The 17,380-nt window shown below is 49.1% G+C and overlaps 1 protein-coding gene across 9 annotated transcripts in view; it reads right to left on the bottom strand.

Moving 5' to 3' along the window:
* Window positions 1-17,380, bottom strand: part of MED15 (mediator complex subunit 15) — a 56,262-nt gene that overhangs the window by 24,704 nt on the left and 14,178 nt on the right. For all 9 annotated transcript variants that reach the window (XR_014826083.1, XM_021073416.2, XM_021073412.2 and 6 more), the window contains one exon: window positions 12,827-12,914. Coding sequence is in view for 8 of the 9 variants with exons in the window: in XM_021073416.2 (XP_020929075.1) it covers window positions 12,827-12,914 (88 nt within the window). In the remaining variant the exon portion in view is untranslated. The remainder of the gene's footprint in view (window positions 1-12,826; window positions 12,915-17,380) is intronic.

Below are 17,380 nucleotides of genomic sequence, written 5' to 3' on the forward strand. Positions count from 1 at the left end.
AACATTGTAAATTAACTACAATAAATTTTTTTTAAAAAGTCCATAAACAATAAATGCAGGAGAGGGTATGGAGAGAAGGGAACCCTCCTATACTGTTGCTAAGAACATACACTGGTACAGCCACTACGAAAAACAGTATGGAGGCTCCTCAAAAAAACTAAAAGTAGAGTTACCATATGATCCAGCAATCCCACTCCTGGCATACATCTGAACAAAACCCTAATTTGAAAAGATACATGCACCCCAATGCTCACAGAAACACTATTTATAATAGCCAAGACAGGGGCTCCCATCGTGGCTCAGTGGTTAAGGAATCCAACTAGGAACCATGACGTTGTGGGTTCGATCCCTGGCCTCGCTCAGTGGTTGAGGATCTAGCATTGCCGTGAGTTGTGGTGTAAGTTCCCACGTTGCTGTGGCTCTGGCGTAGGCTGGCAGCTACAGCTCCGATTAGACACCTAGCCTGGGAACCTCTGTATGCTGCAGGAGTGGCCCTAGAAAAGGCAAGAAGACAAAAACAAACAAACAAAACAAACAAACAAAAAACAATAGCCAAGACATGGAAGCAACCTAAATGTCCATCAACAGATGACTGGATAAAGACGATGTGGTATATTTATACAAGGGAATATTATTCAGCCATAAAAAATGAAACAATGCCATTTACAGCAACATGGATGGACTCAAAAGATTGTCTCCATAAGTGAAATAGTCAGAAAGAGACAAATACCTAAAAAAGAATAAAATAATGCCAGCTGCAATAACATGGATGGAACTAGAGATTCTCATACTAAGTGAAGTCAAGTCAGAAAAAGAAAGACAAATACCATATGATATCATATATATGGAATCTAAACCATGGCACAGATGAACCTATCTACAGAACCGAATCAGACAGACATGGAGAACAGAACTGAGGTTGCTAGGGGTGGGGAGGGGAATGGAATGGACTGGGAGTTTGGGGTTAATAGATGCAAATTATGACATTTAGAGTGGATAAGAAATGAGGTCCTGTATTGCTGTATACAATACAGGAAACCATACCCAAATACTTTTGATGGAACATGATAGAAGATAATATGAGAAAAAGAATGTATATATACATATGACTGGATCACTTTGCTGTACAGCAGAGATTGATAGAACATTGTAAATCAACCATAATTTTTAAAAATTAAAAAAAAAGAACAGACTTGTGGTTGCCAAGGCGGGGGGGGGGATGGGGGAAGGAAGGAGTGGGAGTTTGGGATTAGCGATAGTAAACTATTATATACTGGATGGATAAACAACAAGGTTCTACCGTATAGCACAGAGAACTATATTCAATGTCCTATAATAAACCATAATGGAAAAGAAAACGAAAGATACATACATATGTATAACTCAATCATTTTGCTGTACACCAGAAATGAATACAACATTATAAATCAACTATATTTCAATTAAAAAGAAAAAAACAGCCAGACACTTTCACTCTGACACAAGATACAGTAAAAAGGGATTAGGGCCCAGGAGTGTGTTCCCAAAGCCCTTGACACAGAACCAGGATGGAGTATTCAGAGCCAGGTCAGCAGAAGGCACCATACTGCAGTCCCAGTGCCATGCTCCCCATCGCAATGGAGGCTCTGGGGGTCAGAGCAGTGTGAGAAAGCCTGAGGTGGGGGGGGCAGGTGAGAGCACCACCTGGCAGGGGAAGTCGGCACAGGGTGCAGTCAGCCACACTGCCACCAGGGGGTGTTCTTGTGGGTCAAATAATCTCCAAGTTCTCGAAATTCTTGCAAATGGCCAGTCACCCAGCAAAACTTGAAGGTGGAGAATGCAGGTCTGTGGACCCAACTGTGGCCCTGACCTCCCCACAGGTAGGCTTCTTCACTCCCGTGTTAGGACTTCCCAGCCCCCATCCAAATAGGTTATGGTACCCCTTCTGTTCCAAGGTACCCACCCCTGCACCAGCAACTGCTCCAGGAAAGGGCTGAGGTCACGTCCCTTCCTTATCTTCCCTCGGCATTTATCAGCTCCCCGGCTAGACACCGTAAGTGCGAGTGTCCAGACGCAGGCAGTACCAGCTCACAGGCCGGCACTGATGTGGGGCCAGGCACCTAGGCACAGCTCTGAACACTTTATATATAATTAACAAGCTTCATTCTTCCAACCACCCAGTCAGGCAGGTACTACCAGCTGACTGGTTGGTAGATGAGAAGACAGAAATGTGGAAAAAAGCGTCCTAGAGTTTACAAGCTCTGCCTAACGTGGACATATCTCGCACGAGGGGCAGGGGTGGAGGCTGTCTTCCCTCACAGATGTGGGGGGGGTGGGGCACACATGCTCCCTGTAAAATACAATAGGTCTTATGTTACACACTACACGTGTATAACTTTTGTGTAAGACAGGAATCTGAACACATATATTTGCTTTATATCTGCAAAAAGAAATGCTCACATCACAGTTTTAAACCCTTCGAGGTTGAAGGAACTGGGCTGGAAGTGAGACTCGTCTCTTGTTTATGGTTTTCACACTGGAAGTACATAAATCTTTCACCACACTGAAGATAAAAACGAAATCAAAAGAAAAAAGTAGAATTCCTAAAAATGCCAAATTAACTGAAACATGTAAGTTGACATCAAGTTGGTGTCAGAATCATACAGGGAAAAGATTTTTGATCATTTTAAAAAACAAAAAGTAGGAGTTCCCATCATGGTGCAGTGGTTAACGAATCTGACTAGGAATGAAGAGGTTGCGGGTTCGATCCCTGGCCTTGCTCAGTGGGTTAAGGATCTGGCGTTGCCATGAGCTGTGGTGTAGGTTGAAGACTCGGCTCGGATCCTGCATTGTTGTGGCTGTGGTGTAGGCTGGCAGCTACAGCTTGATTCAACCCCTAACCTCGGAACCTCCATATGCCGTGGGTGCAGCCCCCAAAAGACAAAAGAATAAATAAATAAATAAAATAAGGAGTTCTCCCATGGTGCAGCGAGTTAAGGTTAAGGATCCGGTATTGACACTGCAGCATCTTGGGTCACTGCTGTGGTGTGGGTTCGATCACTGCCCCGGGAACTTCTGCATGCTGCAGGTGCAGTCAAAAAGAAAAAAAAGAAAAAAAAAAAGAAATAAAATGAAAGCAAAACCCAATATGATTAAATCGGAACTAGAAATATCAATGTGAAATTATGGGGTATTGAGGTTGCCGTTATTTTTAAAACTGTTCACGAAAAGGCACAGAAGCCATGAGCAGCCCTGTGCGCACACTGCTTGCTTCAAATACCATTTCACCCTCGAAAAGGAACCAGGGCTCCTTTAAGCAATGGCTGATCCTGGGCCGAGATGCAAGCAAGCTACAACGACAAAGAGGGTGTGAGAAGGGGCCCCAGGAGGGACAGGACTGTGCTTGGGTTCGGCCACTGGGTGAGCACTGAATGAACGGCTGCAATGGACTAAAACTCCATGCTGGATGCAGAGCCCAAGCTCAGGACGTGACTCAGGAAGAAAAGCAGCCTCTCCCTGTCCCCAGGTCCTGTTCCTTGCCCCTGGTACCATGGGCAGCAGTTCCATAAGAAAGGATTCCTGGTGGTCCCAAACAGCTGTGTTCTCAAGCAACCATGTAGCCCTAGTTGACAAAAGCAAATCCTTCTTTGCAGGAAAACTCCCCCTAATTAAGTGTGGAAGGAAAGCCAGGGTTAATGACAATTACCATTCTGCAATGTCCAGTTAATCAGATGACAAGTGGATGGGAAGCTTCTTAAGAGTCAGGCGGGCCTTCTCTAAACACCTGACTAACTGTGGCCTTGTGGGAAAATCGAGACACCCTGAAATGTAACACTACAATACACGTAATATATACAAACATGAGGCACCACCTCAGATATATTCTTGCTAACAAGACCTCCCATACTGTGCTCTTTTGATCTAACACCCAGTTCACAAGAAATAAGGGGCAGGCAAGAGCGAGCCAAGCAACAAGGAATGAAATGCTGCTGCTGGAAACATGAATGGTAAATGCTCTGCCACTCAGGACTCAAAGGAAGGAAGGAACTGGTAGGGAAAGTGCACGTCACCTTAGGGAACACAGATGTCATCAGAAATAGAATGCTGGTAAAAGATGAATGTTAAAGGTGTTTCTGGTGAGGCTCAGAGGAGAGGAACACGTGACTGGAAACTAGAGCAAAGAGAATCCTTGTTATTTAGTGGCAGTAAGTTTAGCTGACTCATTCCCCAGTTGTGTGGAAGGCAGAACCTGTCTGCAATGAACTTGGATGTTTGGCTGAGTAGATTCCACGGTACACATGGAAGGTCTGGCCTGGCTTCTTGCTGCATAAAGTGAAATATGAGAGGAAAGCAAGAAATGGAGGCAAGAACTGTTAAGCATAAAGGAAACCGGACTTGATTTGGAAAATCCCTAAGCTATTCAGATGACCAAAAAACAAAAACAAAAACCACGAAAATCAGGAGATTTACTGTAGGAATGTGCTCTGAAGAGAACGCAGAGGGTTTGGCTGGACAGGTTTCACTAGTGCCAGAAACCAGGCACGTGATTCACAAATCCCCCTAACTGTCTCACAGAAGCCAGGAGGAGGGGTGAAATTATCCAGGACAGACATGGGGAAGCCTCCTGTCTAATGGCATGAACCCTATCACATCCACAAAGCACACAAGGGTTAGAGTGTCATACCAGCAGATACCCTGCCAGCTTGGACTGGATGAGATTTTTAAAAGGTGTCAGATTCCCAAAGTCTACAGACAGGAAACAGACTCATTGCAAACCTGACTATGAGGGGAGAGTCTTGGGACAAGAGGGCAAAGCCATGAACCCAAAGACTGGGGCCTCCAAGCCTGTGGTCATCTGTCTAGCAGCTATAGGAAACTAGTACACTGTCTCCACAGACTGGTCTATTCCGGGCATCTTACACAAATGCATCACACACATGGGCTCCCTTGTGACTATGTCACTACACTGCGAATGTTTCCAAGGTTCACCCATGTTGTACCGCGTATCAGTACTTCCTTCATTTGGCCAAATAGTCCCATCACACAGATACACCATATTTGTCTATCCACTCACCAATTGATAAGCACTTGGGTGCTTGCACTTTATGGCTATTACGAGCGAGGCTATGAATCTGTGCACAAGTTCTGTGCAACTATGGTAACACTGTTTAATTCTTTGAGGAGTCACCGTGCTGTGCTCCACAGTGGATGCTCCACTTTACATTCCTTTCGGCAATGTAGGAGGCTCCAAGTTCTCACCCATACTTCTTATTGCCCATGTTTTTAAAGTTCTACCTCACTGTGGTTTAGAGTTTGGGATTTGCTTTTCCTTAATGACTAATGATGTTGAGCATCCTTTCATGTACTTCTTGATCATTTGTATATCTTCTTTGGAGAAATGTCTACTCAAGTTCCTTGCCCATTTCTAGTTTTGTTGGGTTTTTTTGTTGGCCACACTCCCGGCCTGTGGAAGTTCCTGGGCCAGGGACTGAACCCACGCCACAGCTGTAGTAAAGCTGGATCCTTAACCTGCTGCACTGCACAGAAACTTCCTTTGCCCATTTTTCAATTAGGTTGCTTGGCTGCATCTATTGTTATTGCTGAATTGTAGCTCTGTATATACTCTGGACACCAGCCTCTTAATAGATATGCAAATATTCTGCCCATTCCATAGGTTGTCTTTTCACTCTCTTGATGGTGTCCTTTGATGCACAAGTTTTGTTTTTTTGTTTTTTAGGGCTGTACCTGAGGCACGTGGAAGTTTCCAGGCCAGGAGTTGAATTAGAGCTGCAGCTGTCAGCCCAAGCCACAGCTATTGTTACGAGGGATCCCCAACCCAATGAGCAAGGCCAGGAATTGAACCCGCATCCCCACGGATACTAGTTGGGTTTGTAACCAGCTCAGCCACAACGGGAACTCTGATGCAGAGGTTTTCAATTTTGACGAAGTCAAATTAATCTGTCTTTTCTTTTGTTGCTTATGCTTCTGGTGTCACAAGTTAAGAAATCTTGCCTAATCCAAAGTCACAGATTTATGCCTATATTTTCTTCTGAGAGTTTTATAGTTTTAGCTTTTAGGTCTTTGATCCATTTTGAGCTAATATTTACATATGATATGAGGCTGGGGACCAACCTCGATGTTACCCATGTGGTAATCCAGCTGTCCCAGAACCATTTGTTCTTTTCCAAGACTGTTCTGGCCATTCTGGGTCCCCTGAATTCCCTTAGGATCAGTTTGTCAATTTCTACAAAGCCTATTTCAAAGTTTCCTCATATACTAAAAAAATATATCAAACCCCAGAGCAGGTGCTCCAGAGCTGGTGTTCTCAGCAAACGTGGACCTTTGGTAAGTATTGTGTTGTGATTCCTATGTTTTATAATCTTATTTTCATACATTATAAAATATTTTCAACATATAAAAAGTGAGGGATAAAACAAACTATAGTGGGCTCCTTATCCATTTTAAAATAAAAAAATCAGATCAAAATTAAAAAAGAAAGCAAGCTAACTCCCCATGCCACCACTGATTTTGCCCTACACCTGGGTTTCTTTACAGGGGCACTGAGAAGTCACAGCGCCAGGACAGAGTGTGTGTAAAATACTCTCAGGTCCTCAGCACATACTAGTGGAGACAGCCACTGAAGACCAATCAGAATTTACAAGGCCTCTGAGCAAGCATGCCACCCAAGGGTGGTGCAGGAGCAGAACTTGCTGTTACCCCAAGGCAGAGCAGAGGACAGGAGCACTGCCCTGGACCTGTGGAGGACTGGCTGCATCCAGGCCTTGCCAGCAGATCTCAGCAGTTGTCCAGAAAATGCTAGTCTTTTCATGTGTTTGCATTTTTCAATGTACACAATTGTGCTTTTCTCCTCCAATAACTGTCCTTGATTCAGCAGGGCTAGCAGAAGATATATTCAGATTCAGTTGAAAGCCCAACCCTGGGCTTGCAAGCTCCTTAAGAAAGGCTGAAGGTAGGACAGAATCTTCTTTATCAAATGTGGACAGCATCCTCATCCTTTTTCCAGGCTATGCCTTCTTTATCCCAGCAGGTTGTTTGTTCCCTCAGGCCCTCCTCTGATTAACCTCTAGGTCATTTCCTATTTCTGAGTTTTACCTTGGCCCCCCACTGTGGGGACTCAGTTCTCGTCACTTCTACACTGTAAACCCAACACATGCATTACTTTTGCATAATACTATATATCATGTGCAAAAAAATTGGTGTGTGTTTAACACACAAGCTTAATTTAAAAGACAACCAAGTGGGAGTTCCTGCTGTGGTTCAGTGGAAACGAATCTGACTAGGAACCATGAGGTTGTGGGTTCGATCCCAGGCCTCGCTCAGTGGGTTAAGGATCTAGCGGTGCCATGAGCTCTGGTGTAGGTCGCAGATGTGGCTCAGATCCTGCGTTGCTGTGGCTGTGGTGTAGGCCAGCAGCTGTAGCTCCAACTCGACCCCAGCCTGGGAGCCTCCATATGCCGGGAATGTGGCCCTAAAAAAGTAAAACGAACAAACAAAAAAACCACCCAAGTTGGAGTTCCCTGGTGGCCTAGGAGGTTAAGGATCAGTGTTGTCACCGCTGTAGCTCAGGCCCAGGAAATTCTGCATGCTTTGGCACAGCCAAAAAATAAAAACAATCACGTGATGAGCAAATGTTCAGAAATGCACTGCCATAGCAGGTGCTGACGAAGAGGCCCCAGGCTCCCTGGCTGTGCTCTCACACGGTGGATGCCAAGTCTTCCCGAATCTTCAGAAGGTTGCCTTGAGTGTTCAGAGCTGCTATTACCACAACCACCCAACAATCCCCGGCAGTTATTTTTGCTTCTCTCAGTCTCCTTTAGGAGGGGTGTAGTCCTTCCCGCAGGAATTACGGTGTTAAGGAATGAAAGTGGGTTTTGCGTGTCTTTTGCTTTGCTAGATGGAAGGAAGTAAGAGAAGTAGCTAAGGGCGCAGGCTCAATCCCAGACTACTGAGTGCCCACAATGGCTCACCCTGTCCCAGATGGGGGACCTCCCAGCAAGTCACTGGGCATCTGTGTGTCTGAGCCTCCTATCTGCAAGCGGAAGGGAGTGGGACTGTACCTGCTCCCAGGCCTGCAAGAGTTCAGCACTGCAGAGAGTGCTAGGGCCTGGCCCTGAGATCTGGATCTAGCCAGGGACAGGGCAGATGGGGCTTCCCCTTGGTGAGGACCCCCATACTGCAGGCAGGAGCCCAGCAGGTAATCTGGACTTAGTGAGTTCTCCCAAGCCAGAGTGCTCAAGGTTTCCCTTGACCTGCAGTGTACACGAGCACCCCAGCTTCCTGCAGGGCAGACACCTCTAGACCCACCAGCTTGCCAGGATCCCAAGGGAAAGTCAGCACTTCTCTAGGGCCTCCTCTGCCTCCCAGCCCCTCTGGAGTCTAGAGGCAGAGAAATCCCTCTTTCCTCCCCTTATCCTTGCTGTAGGTCCTGCTTTTAAAGTTCTTGCACAGTCATACTACAGGGGTCTGAGCACGAAGGGCAGGTAACAAGCATGCCCAGGCTGCCACCTGACTGGAGAGTTCCTCCACATCCCACCTGGGGGGATGGGCCTCGCGGCTCCAGGCATGGCGCGAGCAGAGCTAATAAGCTGAATGTCAGACAACAGTGCCCAAGCAGGATATCTGTCTCTCTAAAAGTGACCTAGGAAATGTCCCACATCTCTCCATAAATACCTCTTTTCCAATCAAGGCCTCCTCTGGAAGTTAGGGATTTTTTTTTTCTTTTTAGGGCCACGCCTGCGCATATGGAAGTTCCCTGACTAGGGGTCGAGTCAGAGCCTCATCTGTTACCTACACCAAAGCCACAGCAACACAGGATCCTTAACCCACTGAGCAAGGCCATGGATCAAACCCACTTCCTCACAGACACTTTGTTGGGTTCCTAGCCTGCTGAGTCACAACAGGAACTCTGAAGTTAGGGATTTAGAACAGCGTGACCAAGGTGTGGTACATAGACTGCAGTAAGGCAGAGGCCAGAATGTGAGGGGCTGTTGGGCTTCCAGATGTCCCTTCACATTGGAGGACTTATTCCCCAGCTGCTGGGAGGCTCCCTGTGGTGGCCAGGCTCCATAAAAGTAGCCACACCTGCTGGCTCCCGGCGCACACAGGCCATGGCATGTGAAGGGTGAAGGCAAATGATTCCCCTGCCTGACTATACAATGGTCATGGGACTTGCCAGAACCCAGTGACCAGTGAGGACATCTGGGGTCTGACAGCTTCCACACCCTCCTGCTGGGAAGCAGCCACCCTGCCCTAAGGAAGTCCGGACTATGCTGCTGGAGGCCACGCTGGGAAGATGGGTGTGCCTACCCATGAGTGAACACTTTATGGACCCTCCAGCCCAACACAGCTGCCAGTGTGAGAGGTCACCAGTGAGGCCAGAAGAATGGTCAGCCCAGCAACCTGTCACTCCAATCCCAACCCACAGGATTGGGACAAATACCAACTCATGGCTCTAGGTAACAAACAGTACTAGACCAACAAGCTGCATGTTTCCAAAGTCAAAACAGTTCAATCAGCCCTCTTATCAGTTCTTATTGCATGCCCCGAAATATCTGCAAATTATATACTTAATAAGAGAACTCTATCCAAAATTCATAAAGAGCCCTCACATTGTAACAATAAAAAAACAACTCAATTTTAAAATGGACAAAGGATCTGAATAAACACTTCTCCCAGGTTCCCACTGTAGCACAACAGGATCTGCATTGTCTCTGCAGCACCAGGACGCAGGTTCAATCCCCAACCAGACACAGTGGGTTAAAGGATGTGGTATTGCTGCAGCTGTAAGGTAGGTTACAACTGCAGCTGGGATCAGATCCCTAGCCCAGGAACTCCATGTGCCGCGGGATGGCCAAAAAAAAAAATTTCTCCAAGGAAAATATACAAACGACCAATAAACACAATCAGTCGTCAGTGAATGCAAATCAGAACCACCCTGAGACAGCACTTCACAGTCATTATCATGGCACTAATAAAAAATACAAACAATAACAAGCATTGATAAGGAATGGAGAAACTGGAACCTCATACACTCCTACAGAGAATTTAAAATGGTACAGCTGCAATTCCTGAGAAGCCTGGCCATTCCTCAAAAGGTTAAATACAGAGTTACTCCATGATCCAGCAATTCCTCCCCTAGGCGTAAACCAAAGAGAAATGGAAACACATATCCACAGGAAAGCTTGTCCATATTCAGAGCAGCATTACTGTAATAGCCAAAAAGGGGAAACAGACGGATGGATAGATGAAATGCACTACATCTATACAGTTAAGTGTTATTTGGCAATAAAAAGGAATAAAGTACACGCTATGACATGGTTTAGGGATGAAAATTGAAAATATTATGCTAAGTGAAAGAAGCCAGTCACAAAAACATACATTGTATGGTTGCATCTACATGAAAAGCACCAAAGAAGCAAAATCATAGCAACAGAAAGCAGGTAAGTAGTTACCTAGGGCTGAACGTGGAGGGAAAATGAGGAATGATGGCTAACAGGTACAGAGTTTCTTTTAGAAAATGCTCTAAAATTGATTGTGGTGGAGTTCCCTTGTGCCTCAGTGGTTAAGGATCAGGCGCTCTCGCTGCTGTGGCACAGGTTCAATCCCTGGCTCAGGAACTTCCATGTGCTGTTGGTATAGCTAAAAAGAAAAAAAAAATACGAATTTCCGTTGTGGCACAGCAGAAACGAATCTGATTAGTATCCATGAGGATGCAGGTTCAATCTCTGGCCTCACTCAGTGAGTCAGGGATCCAGCACTGCTGTGAGCTGTGGTGGAGGTTGCAGACTTGGCTCGGATCTGGCATTGCTCTGGCTGCAGCATAGGCTGGCAGCTGTAGCTCAGATTCAACCCTGAGCCTGGGAACTTCCATATGCCACAGGTGTAGCTCTAAAAAGCGGAAAAAAAAAAAAAAAAAGAAAGAAAAAGAAAAAAGAAAGAAAATAAAATAAATACAAAATTAAAACATAAAAAGCTGGAATTCCCAATGTGGCTCAGTGGTAACAAACCCAACTAGTATCCATGAAGATATGGGTTCAATCCTTGGCCCTGCTCAATGGGCTAAGGATCCAGGGTTGCTGTGAGCTATGGCAGACTCGGCTTTGGATCTGGTGTTGCTATGGCTGTGGTGGAGGCCGGCAGCTACAGCTCTGATTCAACCCCTAGCCTGGGAACTTTTATATGCTGTGGGTACAGCCCTAAAAAAATTTAAAAATTAAAAAAAAATTGATTATGGTGATTGGTGCACAACTCTATGAAGATTCTAAAGGCCACTGAACTGTACACTTTAATGGGTGAACTGCACAGGATACGAATATCAATAAAGTTGTTATAAAGTTGTTATAAAAAGAAGATGCTGGGAGTTCCCGTCGTGGCGCAGTGGTTAACGAATCCGACTAGGAACCATGAGGTTGCGTGTTCGGTCCCTGCCCTTGCTCAGTGGGTTAACGATCTGGCGTTGCCGTGAGCTGTGGTGTAGGTTGCAGACGCGGCTCGGATCCCGCGTTGCTGTGGCCCTGGCGTAGGCCGGTGGCTACAGCTCCAATTGGACCCCTAGCCTGGGAACCTCCACATGCCGCGGGAGCGGCCCAAGAAATAGCAAAAAGACAAAATAAATAAATTAAATAAATAAATAAATAAATAAATAAATAAATAAATAAATAAAAACTATTAAAAAAAAAAAAAAAAGATGCTTGTTGTCTATGTCCACCTGGGTACACGGGCTCCTGCAGCTTCTTCCACCCACACGTGCTCACAAACATACTCGAATGCTCTGACTTCTAAGCCCAGACCCCACTCACAGTTTCTGCTTTGGAAGCTGTACTCCGTTAGTAATCTCTCCCTTTTCATTTCTTTCTTCCTTTTTATTTTTAGGGCCACACCCATGGCATATGGAAGTTCCCAGACTAGGGGTCAGATCGGAGCTGTAGCCACTGGCCTACACCACAGCCACAGCAATGGCAGATCTGAGCCGCGTCTGCAACCTACACCACAGCTCACAGTAACGTCGGATCCTTAACCCACTGAGCGAGGCAAGGGACTGAACCCTTGTCCTTATGGGTACAAGTTGGATTCCTTTCCCCTGTGCCACAACCGGAACTTCTCCCCTTTCCGTTTCAAAACAGGCTCATCTCATCTAAACACTCAGATGAGGCTCACATCTCTCCAACTGACCTCTATATGTCTTGACAGTTGGTTTATCTAGACCAGTATCCAACTTCGAGCCATACAAAGCACAGTGGGTCCCAGAGCTTGTGGCCCCACTGGGGCCCAATGCAGCGCAGCCAGGACCTGCAGGGCAGGGGCAGGACCCAGGCCTGCCTTGCACGAGCAGAGTCGCATAACCCCAGATGCTCCACTTGGCTTCTACTAACAGCTCTGCCCCAAGGCTAGTGCACAGATGAAAAGAAGTGGCTGTGTGAAGCCCGAGGTGGCAACATGAGCGCCCACACAGGAAATCCTCCCCAGCCACCGCACTGGCAACGCCCTCTTCCATGGCCTCAGCCTCCACAAGCATCACCTTCACCATTCAACAAAAGAAAAACAGAACCCCTCCTGGGCCTACCTGTCAGGCCCCACGGGGCTTTGGTGAAGACCCCCGGGAGGGCTGAGCCTGAAAGAGTGCCCTGCAGGATTCATAGGAGTTGACAATCGCAGAGGGACCCACATAAGGCCTGCATCCTAGGTGCCCACCCAGTGCCATGTGCCCAGCGCCCTGCCACACCTATACCATGGACATGGGAAGACCCACAAGACTGCTGCGCAGAGCGCCTCAGTGATGCCTATAGTGTGGGACCAGCCACCCTCCCCCCCACCCCCAGGGCCTTACCCGGGTTTTGGCCTTCAGGAACACGTGGCTCTCCATGTCCTTGCTAGATTTACTGTGGGCCACACCAGCCTTCCTCATGGCATCCTCACTGGAACACAAAGGAGAAGAAATGTTGACACCCAGGCTTCCTGGCCAGCAGGCTGGCATAGCAGCTGCCCTGGCCCGCGGGGCCTGGCTGAGGTCCAGGACAAGCTGGAAGGGAGGGGCCCTGGGCACCACCATGAAAGGCAGCTGAGCAGGGGAGAAAGCAGGCAGGGCCAGGAGAAGGAAGGAGCAGGAAAGGTGGTCACCACATACAAAGCAGCCATCCCGGCTCAAGCAGGCAGAGGGGCCAGGCCCAGGGATGGCTCACGGCCAGCTCGTCTAATAGCTGGGCGGCTGGCTTCCATTTCCTGCCCTCTGAGTGGCCTGAGTCCTCAACCCATTCTGGCATTAAGAGCACTGGGACCCTTGCTCCAGACCCCTCCTCTGCAGAACAGAGGGGCCACGCCAGTCCCCTCTCAGTCCTTCCCAAGGCAAAATCTGCTGTGTTGGACACACAGGTCCTCCACGTGGGACCAAGAAGACTAGCCTGACCTCAACAACTTCCAGCTGGTGCAAGAGACAGCTGCACAGCGACAATGCATGCACAGCAAGAGTCAGGGTGTGAACACAGGTTTTCGTCACGTGACACCTTGCTGGGAGCAAGCCAGGCACACAGCTCAATCTGGCTGCCTACAGGCAGTCCTCCAAGCTGCCAGCCGACACTCTGAAGGGGGGCGGGCACGTGGGCCCCACGAGGACTTGCATCCTGACAGCAGCAGATGCCTGGCAAGTCCACAGAGAAGACAGCCATAGGCTTAATCCCAGGAGGACGTCACAGGCCCGAGACACCAGATCCGCTGAGGCTTCTCTGGGTGCTGGGCTCTGTCAAGAGCACGAGCCACATCCCACACCCATCCCCCCAAAAGGGCCCTGCATGTCATCGGCTGGAGAACAAACAGACTCCCTGAACACTGTTTTCAGTTCTGCAAACCATATTTTAAAAAATACTCTTGTTCCTGTCTTTAGTCTGCAGATCATATTCCATAAGATAGAAGATGAGGCCAAAAAGGAAGCAGTTCTGCTGTTACAATCCGCTTTCCAAGGAGAGGGCCTGTCCTTTCCTTTTTGGCCACCTCAGCATTTTGTCAGAGGCTCCCATCCATCCAGCAGGCTTGAACCCATGTGGCACCAGATCCCACAGGCCTGCGTAAGTATGGGCCCCTCCTCCGCACTCAGCCCCTGCTAGCGATGCTCAATGAACAAGGCAGACTAGCAAACATGAGTGGAGGGCAGAGCCCCAAAGGGACAGCTGAGAGGATGGTGGAGCACGGCTGGCCCCGGGGTCAGGGAGGAGGGCGGGCCTTCACGACCACCTGACACAGGGACAGTGCTTTGGCGCCACCAGGGAGGCATCAGCACTGCAAGACCAGCCCTGAGTTGAAGGATGAGGGTTCAGAAACGCAGCTCCCACCATGACCTGGGCTGTGAGGCTGCTCCTTGGAGGCAGAGCTGCCCAGTCAGAGCTCGACAGGTCTCTGGTGCAAACTTGAGACTCCCCAGGGAGGACCTAACCCAGCACCTGACCTGGTCCCATGAGTCCCCCAACCCAGACCCCAGAGAGGAAGCCTGGGAATCCCCTCTTCCCTTCCTGATTCTGGCCTCCACTCCCCACAGCTCCGACCTCACCCATCTCCCACCTCATGTGTGCCATCCCTGCAGTGGCCTCCGTCTCCGGGTCCCAGCCCCACCACCTCCACCAGATCCCCAGGCTCTGAACAGCTCCACGTCCCACCTGCCTCAAGGGCCTCCGTCCAGCTGAGGAGCCCCTTCTTCGCCCACTCTGCTTGCTCTCCCAAGGGGACCAACTCACCAGCCCTGCACTGACCCGGAACCCCCACTCTCTGCCTCACTTCATAGACACCTGCAGTCACTGACCACACCCATGGCACCTCCCGTGGGAATCACTGGCTTCCTGTCTGTCCTATGAACACCTTGAGAACAGATTGTGGTGTCCACCTCTATGGGCAGCAGGCAGGCATCAGTGTCCATTATTTGTAACTCGAGGGGCAGCAACACCACTTACTCTGACAGGACAGTACATGGCAGGCTCAGAGAAACCAGTCTCACACAGGCATGTCCTGGTGGCAGAGGCCAGGGGCCCAGGGAAAAGCAGGGCAAACAGACCTAGCAGGGAGCACAGGAGGGTGGGAGAGCCTAGGCTCCTGATCCCTGGACTGAATGCACAGACAGAGGTTCAAATTCCAACCTGCCACTGGCCAGCTCCAGGTCTTGAGAGGTACTGCCCCCCCCCCGTATTCTCTCTTAAAGATGCTCAGAGAGGCTGAGGTCAGGGTGAAAGTGTGAGGACAGGCCCAGCTCAGCCTTCTCCTCCTCACCTCCGCACTATCTCTAAAGTGGGAAACTCAACTTGTCAATCAGAGTCCCATCCTAGACACACACCCAGCCACCATGTGTCCTCGAGCAGGTTGCCTGGATGCAAGCTCAATGAGCGCTAAGGCCCCCACCTGCCCTAGCCACTCCTCCCCTCGCCAGTGACCCTGCATGAGGCAACACCTTGCAGTGCAGAGGGTGGACGGTGACAGTGCCACCTCATCCTGCGAATTATAGGAGGTAATGTCATCAGGCACACTGGCGCACAGGAGGTGAAGGACCTCAGTCAGAGGACAGTCTCCCTGGCCCTCCCACCCAGGCTTGGTTCTCTCCTGACACCACCCTCCTCAACACGGCCTCCAGGTCCATGCAGGCAGAGTTCTGACGTCCTGAGCACCTTGGGTCTCCTGTCGGTGCCTAAGGCTCTTGGCCTCAGATATATAGGACATCCTGGGCCCACCCAAAGATGTTCATTCTGCTGTCTAGAGGAAACGTCCCCAGATTTGAGAACTGCAACACCCATTAACTAACTGACCCCTTGTGGGCGGATGTTCTGGCCGGCCCTGTCCCCCACCTTGGGAAGCTCCCTGCAGCCCAGATGAAAAGTCTGTTTGCCCACCTGGGACAGGAGCCTACAGCTGGCATGTGGGGCCCTCCACTGTGTCACACCAGTCCCAGAATATAGCAGGAGAACAGTTACACATCCCACGTCAGGAGGGGGAAGGTGGCTCTAAGCACATCACCAAAAGCAGACCTCACAACGGGAAGAGAGCTTGGATGACTGAAAGAAGATTCTGACCACATAGTGATCGGCCCCTGACCAGACACAAGGAAAAGGGATCTGGATCTGCCCAGCCCTGATGTCTGAGAAGGGGTGCTCATGGCCTGGGCAAGCTCCCCACATCTGGGGCACAGCTCAGGACAGAGCACAGCTCAGGCCAGAACAAGAGAGAACTGCCTGCTCCACCAGTCCCAGCTGAGCCCACACATCCCGTGACAAGACCAGCCCAAAGCTTTGTTCCCAGCACCAAGGGGTCCTATGAGCCCAGGAAACAAAGACAGACCAGAAGGAGAGCAAGTCACCACAGTAGCCCTGAGAAGGGGACACAGGTCTCATCACACCTATGGGTTTCATATTCTCAACTCAGAAAGTACCTATATTTCCTTTGGCTTCTTCCCCCAAACACTGCAAGTGCCAAGTTTTTTAAAAATCAGGAATTTATTTGGAGAGAAGGATGATAAGAGATGAGTCAGAATTAAAAAAAAAAAAAAAATACAGGTTCCAGAAGTTCCTGTTGTGGCTCAGCATGTTAAGAAGCTGACTAATATCCACGAGGATGCGGGTTCGATCCCTGGACTTACTCAGTGGGTTAAAGATTCGGAGTTGCTGCAAGCTGCTGTGTAAATCAGATGTGGCTTGGATCTGGCATTGCTGTGGCTGTGGCGGAGGGTGGCAGCTGCAGCTCCATCTGACCCTCTAGCCCAGGAACTTCCATATGCTGTGGGTGCAGCCATTAAGATAAAAAAACAAACAAACAGTTTTCAATGTAAGACCTGGCTTTCTGAGAAGAGAAAACCCATCAGTAGAACAGAGCCATCTGATGGGTGAGGTGCTAGCTTAAGTTGTAATCCAAATAAATACGTTCCCTGCAACAACTCTATTTTAAAAATAAAGTTAAGGGGAGTTCCTGTCTGGCGCAGTGGTTAATGAATCTGACTAGGAACCATGAGGTTGCGGGTTTGATCCCTGGCCCACTCAGTGGGTTAAGGATCCAGCGTTGCCGTGAGCTGTGGTGTAGGTTGCAGACGCGGCTCGGATCTCGCGTTGCCGTGGCTGTGGCATAGGTCGGCAGCAACAGCTGAGATTAGACCCCACCACCTCCACCAGATCCCCAGGCTCTGACCAGCTCCACAGTGGCCCCCTTTAGGAGTAAGCAGCCAACCAAGGGCTCCCACGCAGCTAACACAGCCAACCCACAAGAAACACATCAAGAAGGAGAAAACAGGAGTTCCCGTCGTGGCGCAGTGGTTAACGAATCCGACTAGGAACCATGAGGTTGCGGGTTCGGTCCCTGCCCTTGCTCAGTGGGTTAACAATCCGGCGTTGCCGTGAGCTGTGGTGTAGGTTGCAGACGCGGC

This window comes from Sus scrofa, chromosome 14 (assembly GCF_054392235.1).
Source record: "Sus scrofa isolate SSC_HxYL_T2T_F1_AM1 chromosome 14, Sscrofa_HxYL_maternal_Yorkshire_Landrace_v2.0, whole genome shotgun sequence".
Taxonomy (NCBI): Eukaryota; Metazoa; Chordata; class Mammalia; order Artiodactyla; family Suidae; genus Sus; species Sus scrofa.